The 19,849-nt window shown below is 49.0% G+C and overlaps 1 protein-coding gene across 1 annotated transcript in view; it reads right to left on the bottom strand.

The window, feature by feature from the left end:
• Positions 1-550: 550 nt before the first annotated feature.
• Positions 551-19,849, bottom strand: part of FLII (FLII actin remodeling protein) — a 29,279-nt gene continuing 9,980 nt past the window's right edge. Inside the window, exons 2-30 of the mRNA XM_040441211.1 lie at positions 17,422-17,532; positions 15,026-15,097; positions 14,852-14,932; positions 13,991-14,076; positions 13,285-13,446; positions 13,103-13,206; positions 11,837-12,012; positions 11,566-11,723; positions 11,403-11,487; positions 11,163-11,319; positions 10,922-11,058; positions 10,470-10,682; positions 10,017-10,196; positions 9,852-9,934; positions 7,819-7,893; positions 7,652-7,735; positions 6,910-7,081; positions 6,100-6,204; positions 3,731-3,922; positions 3,456-3,644; positions 3,028-3,167; positions 2,676-2,910; positions 2,442-2,596; positions 2,307-2,367; positions 2,100-2,228; positions 1,901-2,007; positions 1,631-1,736; positions 1,486-1,551; positions 551-1,075 (exon numbers count right to left, since the gene is read on the bottom strand). Of these exons, the coding sequence (XP_040297145.1) occupies positions 941-1,075; positions 1,486-1,551; positions 1,631-1,736; positions 1,901-2,007; positions 2,100-2,228; positions 2,307-2,367; positions 2,442-2,596; positions 2,676-2,910; positions 3,028-3,167; positions 3,456-3,644; positions 3,731-3,922; positions 6,100-6,204; positions 6,910-7,081; positions 7,652-7,735; positions 7,819-7,893; positions 9,852-9,934; positions 10,017-10,196; positions 10,470-10,682; positions 10,922-11,058; positions 11,163-11,319; positions 11,403-11,487; positions 11,566-11,723; positions 11,837-12,012; positions 13,103-13,206; positions 13,285-13,446; positions 13,991-14,076; positions 14,852-14,932; positions 15,026-15,097; positions 17,422-17,532 (3,756 nt within the window). The 3' untranslated portion in view covers positions 551-940. The remainder of the gene's footprint in view (positions 1,076-1,485; positions 1,552-1,630; positions 1,737-1,900; positions 2,008-2,099; positions 2,229-2,306; positions 2,368-2,441; positions 2,597-2,675; positions 2,911-3,027; positions 3,168-3,455; positions 3,645-3,730; positions 3,923-6,099; positions 6,205-6,909; positions 7,082-7,651; positions 7,736-7,818; positions 7,894-9,851; positions 9,935-10,016; positions 10,197-10,469; positions 10,683-10,921; positions 11,059-11,162; positions 11,320-11,402; positions 11,488-11,565; positions 11,724-11,836; positions 12,013-13,102; positions 13,207-13,284; positions 13,447-13,990; positions 14,077-14,851; positions 14,933-15,025; positions 15,098-17,421; positions 17,533-19,849) is intronic.

Genomic DNA, 19,849 nt, shown 5'->3' on the forward strand with positions numbered 1-19,849 from the left:
TCCATGCCTCCGCACCGGGAAAAAGTAGGTGCATGTACTGCTTTTTTGCGGTGTGGACAGATCACGGACCCATTCAAGTTGAATAGGTCTCTATCTGTCCTGGCTGCCGCACAGATGTTGCCTGTGCATTGTGGACCGCAATTTGCAGTCCCCAATGCACGGAACGACCACACAACAGACGTGTGCATGAGCCCTAATTGTGTTTTGCTCTAGAGGAGCCAGGGCTGCCCCACAATAAGTTATCCTGACACCAGAGCCTTCTCCAGGAAGACCGAGTAACATAAAACACCTGGGGATCTGTGCCAACAACCCGCTATGTTAAATTATAAACTTCAGCTCCACCTACCACTCCCATATCTGATGCTAGCTATATTACACTGTCATGGTCGCTGAGATCTAATCTATGCCAATGCTGGACCTGCACAGAAAGTATGGGTACTAGTCACCAGTAACGGCAGGTATCAATCATCCTGCTTTGTCCAGGATTACAAAAACATGGCTGCTGTCTTCTGTATTTGATATTGTAGTAGCCACGTTTTTCTAAACCTGGAAAACCCTTTTACCATAACTGGTTGTGATGGAAAAGATCGTCCTAAACTTCCTGGAGTGTTCATCACTCTGTACGTTACGTGAAGAAATAAAAATGACCCTGCAGGAGGGAGAATCGCCTCAGCAGTGATCTACAGTATGGTGGACGCAATCGCTTTGGTTACAGTTCTGGAAGATTCATTGCTCCCCTTAGTGTGCAAAAACCCCCCCACCCCAATCCTGCCCATATTAACCCTTAACACTGTAGAAATGGAGTCGCTGAAGAGACTAAGCTAGCAGTAGTGCAGGCAGTAAGGCCTTGGTTCTGTCCCAGTTGCTGTACAGTAAAGAGTCGGCCAGGAAGGATTAAATATATTAACATCCTCTGTGCCCGAGATGCTTTGGGCCCGGCCTAAGATGGCGGCTTGCGAAAGGCACCCCAGGCGTGGAAGCAGCGGGTGAAGACGTGAGGTTCGTGTCCCTTACGGACCAGGCGCAGTTTCCGAGGGTGATCAGAATCCTTGGCTCTCATGTGCTGGATGTAAACCTGTAAGGAGAACATATGTATATGGGTACACGACCATGCCTCAAGGAGGCTGAGCTCTCTATACCTCACGCTCTACACTGCTGTGTAAATGCAAAGGAAATCCATTACTTTTATTATATCAAGTGGTTATAGCCACCACTGAAGGAGGGGGAAAAATATATATATATTAGCAAACTATGGCACATGGACAACCCTCTTCAACGATGATCTAAGGTAAGAAAAACATGGCGACTTGCTTCCAAACACAGCACAAAACCTGGCCCCAGTCTGTGTGTGATCGTGCAAGTCCCTTGCACGTTACTGGGGCTGATCTACAATACCTGACACAACCGATGGACGGAAGTAGCCATGTTTTACTAATCAGTCACCTACAATGAGGTTTGAAGAAGCAGAAAGCTGGAGCCACTTACCTGACATGCCTTTAAGCTGAGCTTTATTTCCACCTGGCTGGTCTGACTCCCGACCCACATGTAGACCTGGAAACAAAGACAGCCTTATACTTAAGCCCAGTACCCCCCAGAACACAGTCTTCACCCACGCTGCGTCCTCGCTCACCTCATTGCCATTGTCTAGGAGCATGATGTCATCGTCGGCCAGGTCGTCCTGACAGAAGTCTGAGCATTTTTCAGACACGGAGAAATAGCCCTTCTCATTGGAGCATCTGAGTGAAAAGAAAAGATCATGGCTCAGGAGAACATCTGTAACAGCAGCCATGTTGGCTGTATTGTCACCATGCTGCATCTGTCTGAACGCCATTAGCTCCCCCTAGTGGTGGTTGCAGGCAGCCAGAATTCTAGCTCTGCGATGGGAAGCGTGACCACGTACCGGAATAAACGGGAGAACTTCATATACTCTGCATCCTCATCATATGGTTTTTGGCCTCCAATGCCCACCCAGAAGAAATTCTCTGGTTCCTCGCCTTCATTTATAACCTGAAGAACAGGAAAAAAAAAAACGCTCTAAACTCGCTTCACACACACATATATATATATATATATATATATTCTCCCTTCATGCATCGCACCTGTTTACTATACGTGTCATCAAACATGGTGTTCATGATGTCCTCAGCAAGTTTTGCCTCATCAGGGTCTGCGGCTCTTCCTACCCAGGTGTACACAATGCCCTGGTTATCTGTGCTCTCAAAGGGGACCTGAAATATACAGGCGGGTGAGGTGGGAACACGGTGACCAGTCTGTAAGAGATGGCATGGCTGGTGCTGAGGACTTACCTTCAGGAGATAGCAGAACTCAGAATTCAATAGACTGCAGTCTGTGTTGATCTGGATCACCCTGTGGGAGTAGAATAGGAAATTAGCTACGGAACATCTGAAGAGGACTTTGCCTCCGCCATACTCCCTCCTTACCTGGTGCACAGTGAACTTCCATTAGTCCTCATGTGGTATAGGCTCGGCTGCAGCCCCACGTCTCTCATCTTCCGTTTCCCTTTGTGAATGATAAACTTTCTCTTAAAATGAGAGAGGAACTTGGCGTTTTCTTGTTGCTGTGTCATCCTGACAACCTGAGGGAGCAGAACAGAAGGATGACACGGGAGAAGAGGAGGCTTGAGGCTGCAGGTAAGTACTGACACAAGACGTTACCTCCAACTTCCCCGGGAACAGACTCTCAAACTTCTTCTGCAGACTGAATGTGAATGTCAGCCATCCCATGTTGGAGGCCTCTCTGCCCTGCCAGAAATAGACCACGCACTGGAAGTCTTCCTCTGGCTGCTTCTCATCTTCCTCATCCTCCTCATCTTCTCCATCATCATTGATCTTCCTCTTCTTGCTCTTCTGCTGTTCTTCCTCTTCATCGTGTTCTACCGGAACCCAGTACCTGAACAAACATATTGTAAGTGAGGTCCTGCAGCCAAGTATGTGACGACCTGACCACGTCCACCAACCATAAGGGAAGAGGGGCGGGCGACATAAAACGTCTTGCTACCCCAATTACCTGCACAGGAACACATAGCAATCCTCCGTGTGAAAGTGGCCAAACTCTTCCTCAGGTAACCGTGCAAATTTCTTCCCCTCCAGCACAAATCCTTCCATCCCATCCAGATCTTCATTCCACTCCTCCGTGAGCTGCTCAGCCTGCAATACAAGTGAATGCATCGGCCATGTGCATCATGTGGCTCCCCAGCCTGATGGAAGTTGTAGTCCACCTCTTATATAGCATTACAAACTGTAGACCACTGCGCTAAAGTTAAAGTATATATTGCATGGGACATGGTTGATACCCTCCCCCTTCAAGAGCCATGACACAGACAAAGGAGCCTTCTTGGCGACTGCAAAAAACAGACAAAATCCTGTAGATGTGAGGAGCAAAGTACAGAAAGCTACATGGACAGGCAGGCACGGCATAGTAGTTGTCCATCTCACCTCTGAAGCGGGCATTGGGGGCTGTCGTGGCAGGAAGAGCGCAGTGAGGTCGGCTTTCATCTGGTCCTTCTTCTCTGCGTCTTTCTTCACTTTGCCCTGCAGACCCGCGGCCTGCACTACGCTCTCTGCATTCCTGGTGTAGTCCACCTTCAGGACATCGTCCCAGTTCCTAAACTTGGATTTGAAGATCTGGAAAACAAATACAGGTTTCTCTGCAGAAAAATGTTTCTATGCCACTAGTATGATAGGCCAATGGGTCATGCTGGCTTCCGTACCTGGAACTCTGTGCCCTCCAAATTCCGGATCACCATGGCATGTTTGGGTCGGTGGAGCATTCCACATAACTCCTGTCCGAGCTTCAAAGCAGCCGCTCTGACCAAGCGGGAAGACTTCCTTCCAATCCAGATGAATATGTCTGTGTGACAGTCCAGGATGTACACAGACTTGGTGTCCAGCAGGCTCTGAAGCTGCAGAATATGGAGAAATAACATCAGATCCACTATATCTATATATAGTCATAAAGCCACATATAGCTCCCTGTGGCTGCAGCCTGGCCACTGACATAGCACATTTACAGTAACTGCAGCACTGTACCAGTATTACAGCATCTGTCAGCTCTGCTGTGCGGTGTAGTATAGAGGATCTGTCAGCTCTCCTGTGTGGTGTAGTATAGAGGATCTGTCAGCTCTCCTGTATGGTGTAGTATAGAGGATCTGTCATCTCCTCCTGTGTGGTGTAGTATAGAGGATCTGTCCGCTCTCCTGTGTGGTGTAGTATAGAGGATCTGTCAGCTCTCCTGTGTGGTGTAGTATAGAGGATCTGTCCGCTCTCCTGTGTGGTGTAGTATAGAGGATCTGTCGGCTCTCCTGTGTGGTGTAGTATAGAGGATCTGTCGGCTCTCCTGTGTGGTGTAGTATAGAGGATCTGTCAGCTCTCCTGTGTGGTGTAGTATAGAGGATCTGTCGGCTCTCCTGTGTGGTGTAGTATAGAGGATCTGTCAGCTCTCCTGTGTGGTGTAGTATAGAGGATCTGTCAGCTCTCCTGTGTGGTGTAGTATAGAGGATCTGTTAGCTCTCCTGTGTGGTGTAGTATAGAGGATCTGTCAGCGCTCCTGTGTGGTGTAGTATAGAGGATCTGTCAGCTCTCCTGTGTAATGTATTATAGAGGATCTGTCAGCTCTCCTGTGTGGTGTAGTATAGAGGATCTGTCAGCTCTCCTGTGTGGTGTAGTATAGAGGATCTGTCAGCTCTCCTGTGTGGTATAGTATAGAGGATCTGTCAGCTCTCCTGTGTGGTATAGTATAGAGGATCTGTCGGCTCTCCTGTGTGGTGTAGTATAGAGGATCTGTCGGCTCTCCTGTGTGGTGTAGTATAGAGGATCTGTCAGCTCTCCTGTGTGGTGTAGTATAGAGGATCTGTCGGCTCTCCTGTGTGGTGTAGTATAGAGGATCTGTCAGCTCTCCTGTGTGGTGTAGTATAGAGGATCTGTCAGCTCTACTGTGTGGTGTAGTATAGAGGATCTGTCGGCTCTCCTGTGTGGTGTAGTATAGAGGATCTGTCGGCTCTCCTGTGTGGTGTAGTATAGAGGATCTGTCGGCTCTCCTGTGTGGTGTAGTATAGAGGATCTGTTAGCTCTCCTGTGTGGTGTAGTATAGAGGATCTGTCAGCTCTCCTGTGTGGTGTAGTATAGAGGATCTGTCGGCTCTCCTGTGTGGTGTGGTATAGAGGATCTGTCGGCTCTCCTGTGTGGTGTAGTATAGAGGATCTGTCAGCTCTCCTGTGTGGTGTGGTATAGAGGATCTGTCAGCTCTCCTGTGTGGTGTAGTATAGAGGTTCTGTCAGCTCTCCTGTGTGGTGTAGTATAGAGGATCTGTCAGCTCTCCTGTGTGGTATAGTATAGAGGATCTGTCAGCTCTCCTGTGTGGTGTAGTATAGAGGATCTGTCGGCTCTCCTGTGTGGTGTAGTATAGAGGATCTGTCGGCTCTCCTGTGTGGTGTAGTATAGAGGATCTGTCGGCTCTCCTGTGTGGTGTAGTATAGAGGATCTGTCGGCTCTCCTGTGTGGTGTAGTATAGAGGATCTGTCAGCTCTACTGTGTGGTGTAGTATAGAGGATCTGTCAGCTCTCCTGTGTGGTGTAGTATAGAGGATCTGTCGGCTCTCCTGTGTGGTGTAGTATAGAGGATCTGTCGGCTTTCCTGTGTGGTGTAGTATAGAGGATCTGTCTGCTCTCCTGTGTGGTGTAGTATAGAGGATCTGTCAGCTCTCCTATGTGGTGTAGTATAGAGGATCTGTCAGCTCTCCTGTGTGTAGTATAGAGGATCTGTCAGCTCTCCTGTGTGGTGTAGTATAGAGGATCTGTCAGCTCTCCTGTGTGGTGTAGTATAGAGGATCTGTCAGCTCTCCTATGTGGTATAGTATAGAGGATCTGTTAGCTCTCCTGTGTGGTGTAGTATAGAGGATCTGTTAGCTCTCCTGTGTGGTGTAGTATAGAGGATCTGTCGGCTCTCCTGTGTGGTGTAGTATAGAGGATCTGTCAGCTCTCCTGTGTGGTGTGGTATAGAGGATCTGTCGGCTCTCCTGTGTGGTGTAGTATAGAGGATCTGTCAGCTCTCCTGTGTGGTGTAGTATTGATTGATTTCTCACCAGCCTCATCTCTGGCACAATGTCGATTTTTGGTCTCTTTTTATGCTCCACGCAGATCTTGTAGTTTATCTGTGGCAGCTCCAGATAACCCAGACCCAGGCCAACCTACAGGGGCAAGACAAATAACTGGTTAGATGCCGATAGAGTACACCACGTCTCCACTACACCATAGGGCTGTGGAGTTGGTAAGCCAAAGTTCTGACTCTGACTCCTGCATGATATCACACTCAGCTCTGACTCCTTCATAAATGCCCAATAATTTAGTAATAACACAACTTCTGATGCAGGCACGGCCGCCGCTGCATCTCCCCTTCGTGTGGATGAAAGCATCCGGCGTTGAGGGGGCAGCCAATGGCAGGTCAAGACGGGAACAAGCCTCCCTATCATCACCCGCGATGTTAGGGAGGCTCGTTCCCGTTGCGGCCTGCTATTGGCTGCCCCCGACGCCAAATGTTTTCATCCAGCAGAAGTGGCAGTGCGGGCATCAAAAGCGACATGGGTGTCTTGGAGCGAGGTAAGTACAACCTCTGTGACTGACCCGGGCGTATGGGGGGGCATTTTAGCGGTTGGATAACCCCTTAAAACATATTTATCGGAATACAATTTCCGAAATTCCTAATGTGTATTTGATAACTGGAAAACGCGGTTATACACTTAATAATTGCAAGAAAGCTAGGAATTTGTCCTCGGAAAAAAGTTTAAAAAAAAAAAAGCTACAGATGTACAATATGTATATCCTGGAAATGCAGAGGATCTTGTGCAAGTCTCCACAGCAGTCACTTCGCTGGTGACAATGTGACGATCAGATACCTTATAAAGTTTAGGGCGAGGCGGCTGGAAGTCCTCGGGCACCCACGGTTTTATCTCATCCGGCTGTCCCCCCAGCACTTCCCAGAATTCTGGGGTCTCCTGCTCATCGGTAAGCGATATGATTTCTGCCTTGCCCTTCCTCTCGTTCTTGTTGATCTTCTCAGCAAACAGTCTGGAAAAACAAAACAAAAAAAAAACCCACCCCAAGATAAGTAAAGTTTCAACCGGTGCCCCAGCAGCAGCATTGTAAGACCGGGTTCACACTGTGTTTAGCTCTCTGCTGGGCTTTCCGTTGAAGACAGTATTCAACAATATGCTGAAAAGGATCCATTCACTTCAATACGGTGAATGTAGTCCAAAAGATTCAGTTTTGGACTTCATTGGTCCCGCTTTTTGTTCATGTCAGTTTGCTGAAAGAATAGCACAGCCCTTTGGCCTCCGCTTGCCTCATTTAAGAGAGTCCTAACGGAGTGGATCTGTCGCTGTATAAACATATACCTACCTACCTAGCTATACTAAGTGTGCACCCGGCCTAAGGACTAGCACCTCTATAGTCGCTTCTGCCAATACTACTGAATTCTAAATATTAATGCATGCTGCCATCTAGTGGGCAAAACATAAAATGCAGAGTGAATGCAAACGTGACTGTCAATGCAGATCAGGTAGCAAACAAGCAGAGGTTTCTGGGTAAAAGACGTGCGGATCCTCGCCATTATACCCATAAAGACAATGAAGTATTTACCTGGCCTTGGTTGTGTTACTGAGCGTGGCTTTGGATCCTCTCCAGATGTAAATTTCCAGACCATGGTCTAGGAGAAACACATACCTGAAACACACAAGGTCAGATGAATGAGCCCTCACCTTCCCTACGACTAACATCAATATCCTTATAGAGGAGAAGGCACTAACCGGGGATCCAGGGAGGAGCCCTTTAAGGGCACAGGCTCCAGGCGGATATTTTTCTTGCTGTAAATTCTGTACAGTCTGGGAGGAGAGAAAAACACAAGAGAGGTCAGCAGGTATATCCTGTATCAGTAGAACCAGTGGAGCTTGCCTCTCTAGTCACAGGGCTTCGAGATGAGACCTAGCAGATATTTCTGGCATGTAAATACCCCTTTAAACCCTTCAGGACATGGCGATTTTCTGTTTTTGCTTTTTCGTTTTTTTTACTCCGTAACTTTTTTCCGTATGTATGAGGGCTTGTATTTTAGTTGTACTTTCTATTGGCTTCATTCAATATTGCATACAATGTCGTGGGAAGCTAGAAAGAAATTCCGAATGGGCTGGAATTGGAAAAAAAACGCAAATTGCGACAGTTTTATGGGTTTCATTTTTATGGCGTTCTCTATGTGGTAAACCTGACCGGTTACCTTCATTCTCTGGATCAGTAAAACTTCAACAACACCATATTTATATAGGTTTTATTTTTGTGTTTTAATACAGGAAAAAAAAAAAAAAGTATGACCATATTCTGACCGCCATAACTTTTTTATATTTCCATCTACGGAACTGTGTGAGGGCTCACTTTTTGCAGGGCGATCTGTAGTTATTTTATGACTTTTTGATCACTTTTTGGGAGGTGAATCGACGGAAAAACCTGCAAACTAGGCATTTTGATTTTTTTTTTCTGTTACAGCGTTTACTGTATGGGATAAATACATTAATAGTTCTGGCGTTTTAGGACATGGTGGTGCAGATTATTTTTATTTATTTATTTTTATTATGGGAAAGGATGGCTATTTGAATTTTGATATTTTTGAAATATTTTTAAAACATTTAGTATTTATTTATTTTTTTTACATTTTTTTTGTGTGTCCTCATTAGGGGACTTGAATATGCGATGTTCAGATCGCTTCTCCCTTACACTACAATAAATTACCATTGCAGTGTATGGCAGATTCGCTATGTTCCTATGGAGACCTGCCACCTGCAGGCATCCATAGGAGCTCTAACTGGGTTCCTAGAGAGACAGAGAGAGAGACAGAGAGACAGAGACAGAGAGAGACAGAGAGAGACACAGACAGACAGAGAGAGACACAGAGAGAGATAGAGACAGAGAGAGATAGAGACAGAGAGAGATAGAGACAGAGAGAGAGACAGAGAGAGAGACAGAGACAGAGAGAGACAGAGAGAGACACAGACAGACAGAGAGAGACACAGAGAGAGATAGAGACAGAGAGAGATAGAGACAGAGAGAGATAGAGACAGAGAGAGATAGAGACAGAGAGAGATAGAGACAGAGAGAGATAGAGACAGAGAGAGATAGAGACAGAGAGAGATAGAGACAGAGAGAGATAGAGACAGAGAGAGATAGAGACAGAGAGAGATAGAGACAGAGAGAGATAGAGACAGAGAGAGATAGAGACAGAGAGAGATAGAGACAGAGAGATACAGACAGAGAGAGAGAGACAGAGAGAGAGAGACAGACAGAGAGAGACAGACAGAGAGACAGACAGACAGAGAGAGAGAGACAGAGAGAGAGAGAGACAGACAGACTATTACAGAGAACGAATGGCTTCCCCGATCACCGTGTGGGGAAACAGTTCGGGCCCCGGGGGAAAGCCGCCTCTGATAAAGCAGCACAAATGACCCTGGCATCTGAGAGGTTAAATGTCTGTGATCAGTGTTATTGCCGATCGCAGACAATACTCCTGGGTGTCTACTATATGAAACAGCAGGCACCAGGCAGGTATGGCTCCCACTCCGGGCGCCATCTTTAAAGAGACGGCATCGGCTGTACATATATGGAGCATGTCAGCTGCCTTACATCTGGTGGCATCAGAGGCAGAGCTTGTTAAGAGCTCATTTGCATCCCTTTCTTCCCAGAAGTCCAGAGGAGCATGTATGGCCTATAAGTCTCCTTAATCAAGGTGCTTTCTCCCTAAGGAGAGTTAGTTCTCCCCTCATCATAAAAAGGGCAGGAAGCTCTCTGCTGCCCTCACCTGGTGATGTACTGTGAATCCTCCACTGTATAGAAGCCGCTGGCTGAACCTCCTTCTATGTAAGATATCTCATTGCCAAACACCTGAAGGAAGAAGCGAGGAGCTGGTGAAGAACGAGTTTCCTTTTCACTTGTAAGACGTGTTGCATTTATAATTGTTTCTCACCTGACTAAACTCTTCGCTCTCGTCGCCCATCTCTTCCCGGATGCTGCGGCACTCGGCTCCCAGGTAATTCCTCAGATTCACAGCATGGATGGCAGAACAGGCCTTCTTGTCGAGTGAGGCCTCCTGTCCTATCCAGTAGTAAATCTCCCAGTGTAGGCCGCCGTTATCATCCAGGAATGTCTATGGGGTGGAAATCAGCTCGCTGCATTCAATTGTGTAGGGTGATGTTTATGACGGGTGACTGAAACATGTCACACAGCCTGGTGAGGGGGATCTGTGAGCGGGGGGCCCAATCTGACCATCAACTAGAAGGGGTCTAATGGGCTTGTAATGTGAATGTATCACAGGCCCCTCCACTCACTAAGTCTCAGCGACATGTCAGGAGCCCGACCTTAACACAAGGGATACTAAAGACTAGGACATGGCGTTCTATGTAATACACCACATACTCACCTTCAGCACAATGTAGCAGTCTGCCTCATAGAACTTCCCATGCAAAGCCTCGTCCAACAGGATAGGGATGAAGTTTTCAATCTGCCAGATGGTGACACCTGGAATCTGTCCCACGTCTTCAGTGAAAAACTCAGAATAGTCTAAGTGTGGCTTTTCCAACCCCTGATCCCACCGCCGGGTCTTCAGATCTGTGTGCTTCATGTCACCATTCTCCTGTAGGGAGGAGGACAGGAATGAAAGTAGCTCGGCCGGGGGAGGGTAATAAACTCATATGTTACTCCTTAAAGACATATAATGAATAAATACCACAAGAGCACTGCACACAGGAGCATAGTGCAGTGTGTGCACAGAGCATATATCGCAGCACACGGATGCACCGTCATGGACTAATACGGGTGCTGTGTTTGTGCGCATTACATCTCAGCGGTTGGACGGAGACGTGACAAGCTCACCTGTATCTTCTTGTTCTTCTCTTCAGCCACATCGGACATCCCCTTCAGCACCTGCTTAGCCTGGTCATCCTTGGAGGAGTCCTTGAGTCTCCTCAGACGCATCTTTCTTGCTGAAGGGTCCTTTGTCGCACTTCCGGCTGAAAGTTTAGACAACTATTAATGCTTCGCTCTTCTATAAATGCTGTTCATAATCAAGCCAAAAGCAAGGAGGAAAAAACCCCCACTAAAGACGGCCACTCACCACCTGCAGCGGCGGCAGCAGCAGCAGCGGTGGCTGGAGATGCCCCCGCCAGGCGTAACTGGTTCTGCAAGGAGAAATCAATGTTGTAGAACTCGGAGGTGCGGTCCGCTGGTTTGGGGGGCATCACAAGGCTGGGGTTCTCCCTTACATCCAGGACCTGGAAAGACAGCAATAAATAAAGTATGAAACCTGGCAGCGTTTAAAATGAACACAATAACACATGAGTGTGCCACTACCTACCTCTAAGTCTGGCAAGAAGTGAACGGCCTCTGGCAAGGTGACCAGGCGGTTTTTGTTCAGGACCAGCTTCCGCAATTTGTTTGATCTTGAACAGAACACATAAGACCCATAAACTCATGACATCAATCGCTCCTGGTTAGGACCCTGCCGGCGGCTGCATTACCTGCACAGACTCTCAGGGATGAGCTCCAGGTTATTGTTAGAAGCCATAAATTCCTCCAGAAGACAGAGTTTGCCTATTCCGGATGGGATCCCATCGAAGTCTAGCTTGTTAGAGTTTAGGTAGAGTTTCTTCAGCTTGGATAACTTGCAGATTGCAGACTGGAACCAAAGCACAGGCAGAGGATAACCATGGCTCGTAGGATACATTACCATACGGACTACAAGCTCCTGCTGCATTATTCATCCGTTCTCATAAGGGAGCGAGCACTTACCGGCAGGGAGGTCAGCTGGTTGCGGGAGAGGTTGAGGGTCTCGAGCTGTGTCCACTGATCGATGCACAAGGAAAGTTCAGAGATTTGGTTGCTGCTGAGGTTCAGGCGTTTCAAGTTGGTAAGTGTGTACAGGCACTCGGGGATCCGGCTCAGGTCATTCATGGAAAAGTCGACATCTGGAATCGATTAAAAAAAGGGCATCTGTCAGCAGTTTTGACCCTATGACACTGGCTGACCTGTTACATGTGAACTTGGCAGCTGAAGGCATCTGTGTTGGTCCCATGTTCATATGTGCCCGTAATGCCGAGAAAAATGATGTTTTAACATATGCAAATGAGCCTCTAGGTGCAACGGGGGCGTTGGCGTTACACCTAGAGGCTCTGCTCTCTCTGCAACTGCCACGCCCTCTGCACTTTGACAGGACCAGGCAGTGTGAATGTCATTACATTCTGGCCCTGTCAAAGTGCAGAGGGCGCGGCAGTTGCAGAGGAAGTGGAGCCTTTAGGTGTAACAGCTACGCCCCCGTTGCTCCCAGAGGCTCATTTGCATAAATTAAATTATGATTTTTCTCAGCACTGCGGGCACACATTAACATGGGACCAACACAGATGTCTTCAGCTGCCAACCACACGTGCAACAGGTCAGCCAGTTTCATACTTGTAAATTTAAAGGGGCTGCCCAATTTTTGGTGGTTGTATACAGCAGGGACTGGAGTGAAGCAGCCAAGGACAGGGAGTGAAGGAGCCGGGACCCAGTGGCAGGTAGCAGGTAAGTATGCTTCCCTTTTGCATGTCTAGGCCAAGAGGGAAGGTTAAAGGGGTTATCCCATCTTAGACAATGGGGGCATATCGCTAGGATATGCCCCCATTGTCTGATAGGTGTGGGTCCCACATCTACAAGGAGAAAGTTCAGGAGGGTGCACTGCGCATGCGCAACCGCCCTCCATTCATTTCTATGGAGCCGCCGAAGATAGCCGAGCACTGGCTTGGCTATTTCCGTCGGACCCATAGAAATGAATGGGAGAGGCGGGGAGCTGCGCCCGGTGGTGGACGGACCCCGGGAAACCCGGGGTCCTCCAGCCACAACTCTCCCCGGCTCCGTTCTCCTTGTAGGTGCGGGTCCCAGAGGTGGGACCCGCACCTATCAGACAATGGGGGCATATCCTAGTGATATGCCCCCATTGTCTAAGATGGGATAACCCCTTTAATGCCAAAAGGAGGCCAAACCCACAACAGACATTCATGGTATATTTGTCCCAGAGGTTACCTGCTAGATTAGTAAGGCCTTCCAGGGATGTAGGCAGATTGTTCTGTGTTCGCTGCGTGTTCCTTAAGTGCAGTGTCTGCAGGGCGACCATTGCAGGAAGCTGCCTGTTAACACAACAGAGAAGCAACGGTTATAAAATGTCACCCGACTGGTGGCCTGAGTTATCGATGAGGCATCCTGACCTGAGCTGGGCGTGCAGCAGGGGGTTATTATTGAGGATGAGGGTCTGCAGGTGCACTAGTCTCCGCATCTGTGGGGGCAAACTGTCCAGCCTGTTGTCACTGAGATCCAGATACAGCAGGTCCGTCAGATTAATGAACAGCTGATTGGGGATGTTGTCAATGCTGAGGAGGAGAACAAAAAGACGTTAAATCGTGGACGCGTCACACGTTCAAAAAGCATTATGTACTGATTAAAGGAGTTCTCCGCCTTATTTTACTTAAAGATATACCTTTAGAAATCACCAATGCATCTTTTAGTCTGGTTGCTAAGAATATGTGACTTAGCAACCAGATTGTCCCAAATTCCTACAGTTTTCAGTTGCACTGAACTAAGGGAAGAAGAGCAAGGATCCTTGGCAGGGCACTGACCATGCTCTTCTCCATCCCTTACTTGTATTTTTATTTTTTTTGTAAAACTATAGAAAGGGGCAGTTTTATGAAGGGCATATAACTATCATGGGGGGAGGCCATTAGCAGGAGTAGCTCTCCGGACTCGCCCCACCTGTGTATTACATGGACGGTAATTCTATATCGCTGGCTGCGGCTTCACCCGAGATAACCGCTTGTTTACGGGGGTTTCTGAAGCTGGCCAGCTGCAATCTTATTTTCATGACACAACTCCTTGAAATAGAGAACCCCTTTAAGACTCTGAATGCAGGCATCTCACCTGTTATGGCTGAGGTTAAGGACCAGCATGTTCTTTGCATTCTCCAGCTCTCGTGGGCACTCTGTCAGCTGGTTATAACTCAGGTCCTGCAAGGCAGAGATTTTTTTTTAAATCTTTTTTTTCACCAATTTTTCCCCCAGTCTAATAGCCAAGGCTAGTGGTAGAGAACTAATCGGATATAACCAATGATATTAGTATTCTAAGCGCCATTCAGGGCAAGCAGGTCACATGGCCTTTGTGCAGCGCTTTTCAGTTCTAGCAATACCAAACACAACCACTATACAATGGACGGCGCTGTGCTTGGTATACAATGAAGAGGCGGCAGAGGTCAGGGGTACAGTGACTTCTTCAAGCAGTCAACTGGCAGAACTGCCAGGAGTGGGGTCACCACCGTTCTGGTATTAATGAGCTATCCTGAGGACGTCATCAGTATTTAAAGGGGTTATGTCATCTCGCTAGGATATGCCACCAATGTCTGATAGCTGCAGGTCCTAGAGGTAGGACCTGCAGCCATCTCTAAAATGGAGTCCTCAAAGTGAAGGAGAGCGGACAACCCATGTGTCATTTCTATGGGAGTGCTGAAAATAGCAGGGCGGCATGCTCACCTATTTTCGGAAGTCTCATAGAAATGAATGGGAAGCGCAAAGCGCAAGCACGGCCACTGCTCCATTCACTTCTATGGGGCTGACAGAAACAGCAAGCCACTTCGGGGGCCCGTTACGAAGATAGGTGCGGGTCTCAGGGGTGGCATATCGCTAGGATGTTTGAGATGACACAACCCCTTTAAAGGGGAAAACCCCTTAGAATGCAGGCCTTTAAAGGTGGTGATGGACGCTGCCCACATCGGGGTCTCCTACCTACCAGTACGGACAGGTCATCCAGCTGGAAGATGTCATCCGGGATCCCAGAATTCTTCAAGCTGTTGGCACGGGCTACAATGGCCTGCGAATGAAAGGAAAGCAAATGATGAGATGGACATAATGAGAAATAGATGCCAACTGTGAGGATAACAGGGAAAATGTCAGGGCTACTTACCCGCAGGCAGGGCAGGGATGACAGCTCCCCATGTAACGTGGTCAGGCTGTTGTGGCTCACCGACAGGTGCTCCTGTAGTAGTTGAATACAAAGATTTAAAGGGCAAGTCCACTTTGGTCTTCAATTTTATTATTCCAACGCCCCTAAAATAAAACTGATGCAACATTCTAGATCCCCTTCATTCAGAACCTCCCGCCGTTTTGTGTCTACAGCTACTCTGCAGATCTATGTGTCTCCAAGGTAGCAGACAACAAACAAACTCTGCGTAGTCTGATCCTGCAGCTAGTGTGCCTTCCATCTTTCCCCTGTGTCTTACATTCGTTAGGTTACAGATTTTAATTGTCAGATTAGCACCTTTCAGACAAGAGTGAAAAGGACTTTCCAGCAGCTCCTTACACAGCCTGAGCCTGCTGCTTCATAGACAGAGCTACTGTAAACGGTGGCCTGTATTCTTCTGATGGATATGCAGGACAAGGGTGGAGAATTTGATCCGTCCTCCTTAATTATTGAATGACACTTTTTATGTCATATGCTAATGAGATGTTCGGAGTACCTAGGTGCGGGTCTAGTCCCTCGGAGCACCGCTTCACTATTACCTTTTCTCCTTAGCCACTCCCCCTTCCCTTGAGTGACAGGGTCAAGAATCCTTACTGTCTTCCTGCATGGCCCTGTAGACCGGCGCATTCACTGGTGAAGACTGAATCGGTGCACGCGCAGCATTCTCAGTCGACATTCTCCGATGCTGAGATCTGAACTGTGCATGTATCGACTAAATGTCCCCTAGCGCATGCGCAGGAATAGAGGGCCAGGCAGGAAGGATGGCTGGCCATGTCACTCAAGGGGACGGAGGAGTGGCTAAGGGGAGAAAGTGGTGGTGAAGCAGTGCTCCGAGGGACTAGGCCTGTCGTTTGGTGCACTGAACACCTAATTAGCATGCAGAATAAACTGCAGATTTCTCTAAAATAGGGCCACCTATATCAACTACGGAGTGGCTGTTTTGCTCAGCAATATCAACCCTAACACGCAGCATGCCTGGTTTAATAGAGTTGATCCTGTAGACAGGTGCTCTTTAAGGAGCTATTCTAGTCTTGGCATAGCCTGCTGGAAAATACTATATTAGACCCCAGCCAGCCTATACACACATCAGCACCCTGCAATCGCACTTTCAGGGTGCCGATGGGAGACAGAGGCAGTCCGCTCTCTCTGTCACCGCTTTACATGCGGCAGGCGCCATTGCCCGCAGCATGTGAACCGCTAAAAACACCCCAGATTGGCACTCCTACCTGTCTGGGCTGTTAGAGCAGGAGTGCGGCCCAGCCTAAGGCCCCTTAGTGATAGCTGTAAAAATATGTATGGGGGGGGGGGGGTCACTAAGGGGTTAACAGGGCTGTCTGAGTGTTTCAAACTGATCACCTATCCTAGCACCCCGCGGTGGCGGAGTTCCGGCGGAGCTCCGGCGAGAGGCTGCCGGAATAAAACTACGACATGTCCGACATTTATTCCGGCAGCCCCTCGACGTGCGCTGCCGTGCCTCTGCCGGAACTCCGCACCGCCCCCATTACAGTTAATGGGGACAGAGCGGCAGTCCGGGGCACAAGGTCACTAGCGGCAGGACGGATCCGACAGGCTGTTCACCCGACGGAACAGCCTGCCGGAGGTCCGTGCCACTAGTGTGAAAGTAGCCTAACCTGCTTCCATGGAGGAATGAACCTATAGTTTAGGCCTCATGCACACGACCGTTGTGTGCATCCGCGTCCGTTCCGTCATTTTTGACAGTTTACCGGAGGTCCCATTCATTTCTATGGAGCTGTGAAAAAAAAATGATAGTCCTCCGTTTTTTCTCATCGTCCGTGATTCCAGTCCGTCAAAAAAAATATAACCTGTCCTATTCTTGTCAGTGGAAAACGGAGGACAGGCCCATTCAAGTCAATGGGTCCGTCCAAAAAAAAAATTGATGCACAACTGGTATGTCATCCGTGTCCGCGTCTGTTTTTTTCTACAAGACCTTGGTGCAATAAAATTACACTTTTCATTAACCTTCCTTTTTTTCCCCCTGTCAGACAAAAAAAAAGGAAGACACAAGGAAACACAACTGAAGCAAAATCGGACACGGACCACTGAAGCCAAATCACTGACAGTGAAAAAACCCTGTCGTGTGCATGAGGCCTTATTTCATCCTGTGCCTCCTAGTTCATGACTGGAATGTCAGTACCAGGGAACGGATAAAGGTGACCTGGACGTTGCAGGTATGGCACCACTAACCCATATGCCACCCAGGGTCTGTAGAAAGATGGCTGCTATTAGTAGCCGTTACCCTGATAGTGGAATCAGATGGACAGGACACAGCGGACCTAGATGATCACTTCCGATCCCTTGGCGGGTGCTATAAATCTTACCAGTTTGTGCAGCGAGGACAGCTCCTCCGGCAGGTAGCACAGCCCAGTTCTGTTCAGCTTCAGCCATCGCAGGCTTGACATAGACTTGACATGTTCAGGAAAATATCCACCCTGGAGAAAGAGAGAGACAACACGGAGGTCAACGCTGGACGCCGAACCGTCTGCATCTGCAATGGAGAGACTACTGAAAACGAATGGTGAAGCTCTGACACACGGTAACAAACCCTTAGCTGTGGGTTATATAAACAACTAACTATCACTGTCAGCAAGCAGAGATCTTGCAAACAACAAGGGATTGAAATGCAAACTATATTAGAAGGCTTTAGAAGTTTTTACGATAGGAGGGTTAAGCTGCGTTTATATAGACGGACATTACGGCCGCCTGTAATCAGGAAAACGAGGCACAAAGGATTACAGGAGAGCGCCTCATGCCTCGTGTGGGCGGCAGGATTTATGGAGGAGCGAAAGACGCCAGGATAAAAAGCACCAGGCATCACACGGAGAGGCATGGAGGAGGATCCACATAATCCGTACAAAGGTGCACAACTACAACACCCAGCATGCCCTGACATTACAGGCCTGGAGAGCGAGGATGGCAAAACTGGTGCCAAGGCAACTGCTCATAGCAATGACTCACAACCCCCATCGGGTAGATAATGAGTCACCGGGGCTGGAGCGGACACACCCGGGACTCCCACAACCGAAATGTTTATAGGGCTGACCATGTCCCATCAGGCTGGAGGAACACAATGTGCAATGCTCGCCAGCCTGTGACTGTCAGGGCATGCTGGGAGTTGTAGTTTTGCAACAAGTACCGGTCATCAAGCAGTGTCTATAGCTAAGTAATAGAATTCAAGTGGTCTCTGCAGGACCTGACTACTGCAAGTCGAGTCTACAAAGTGAAGTTCTGGTTTGGGGGCGCACAGGCCTATGTAGGGTCCCACTGTAAAAAGACGTAAATAGGAGGCGTGTCTGGACACCCCAGGAGATGGCCGCTTGAAAGACCGACTCCTGCCCGCACCGCAATTAACTGGCCTGCAGCGCTCCAACACCGGCCCACATGGGGAAGAAAACTGGACCCAAGAGAACCCCTCTCCCTCCTCGGTCCCCCTCACCTGCCAGGACCATCCATCAGTGCTGGGAGCGAGCGCCCGGATCGGCGCTCCCGCCGCGCCACACCAGGACACAAAGGGCCTCCCGCCATTCCTCCCTCCCTCCTCCTGTCTCCCGCGCTTCAGACAGCGAGTGCAGATCGGTACAGCAGTGGTCCTCTGCTAGTTTTACAAAGGAGTCTGAAGCCTTACCCGCGGCTTCCCCGTGTGGAATATCGGCTCTGCAGCTCCCCCTGCTGCCCTGGAGTCGCTCCCTCTCGCCGATAACAACGTGGACACTGTCATGGCGGCCCCTGGATCCGTTCCGCGTAAAGAGGCAGAGCGCACAGGTACCGGGTCTCCCCTTAGGGTTTGGGATCCTACCCCTGTGGCCCACACACCTAGCCATATTGGGGCTCCCCTGAAAAAACCCCGGCCTGACAAGCCTCCTCGGTCCCCCCCTGTGCTGGATCTAGGGGATAGCAGCTCCCCTCTGACATGTGGGCCAGATCACCAAGCCCTCCACCACTCACTGTTACAGGCCCACCAGCCTCACCTGAGCCCCCACAACCTTGGGCGAGCTACTTTAGCCGTTTTCCTACAAAGGAGGATTTTCGGGCCCTTATCTCGGAAGTTACAGAAGCCTGCAGGGCCGAGATTGCAGCGGTCCGCACTGATATCAAACTAGTGGTGGATCGGGTGGACTCTCTGGAAAAAGCCCATGATGACACCAGGCAGTACGTTTCTGCTCTTCATGAATCTATCTCTGCCCAAACAGCTGTACTTCGGGGCATAGGACGGCACTTGGAGGACTTAGATAACCGGGGCCGTCGCAATAATATCAGGACACGCGGCCTACCAGAAGCATCCGGAGAGGAAGACCTCTTTGCCACGCTAGAAGCCATGTTTAATACGGTCCTGGGGCACCCACCCTCGCATAAGATCAAGCTGGACAGGGCGCACAGGGCACTCAAGCCCAAGGGCTCCGCTGCCCATTCCAGGGACGTAATTTGCTGCGTCCACGACTTTGCCCTTAAAGAAGCCATCATGGCTAAAGCACGATCCCTGCGCAACCTTGACTTTTATGGCGCTCCTGTGCAGCTGTTTCCTGACCTATCCTGGTTTACGCTCCAGAAAAGGAGACACCTCCAACCTCTTCTTGCATCACTCAGGAACCGCCAGATCGCCTATCGCTGGGGATTCCCATTTGCCCTGGTGGTCCGGCATCAGGGAAGAACAGAGACTCTCCGTTCCTTCACCCTTTTTGCAAGTCGCTGGGAATCCCTATACCTGACATCTCTGATTGGGAGTTTGAGTCCCCAGCGCCTCCGCCACTA

This window comes from Bufo bufo, chromosome 7, assembly GCF_905171765.1.
Source record: "Bufo bufo chromosome 7, aBufBuf1.1, whole genome shotgun sequence".
In the NCBI taxonomy this organism is placed as follows: Eukaryota; Metazoa; Chordata; class Amphibia; order Anura; family Bufonidae; genus Bufo; species Bufo bufo.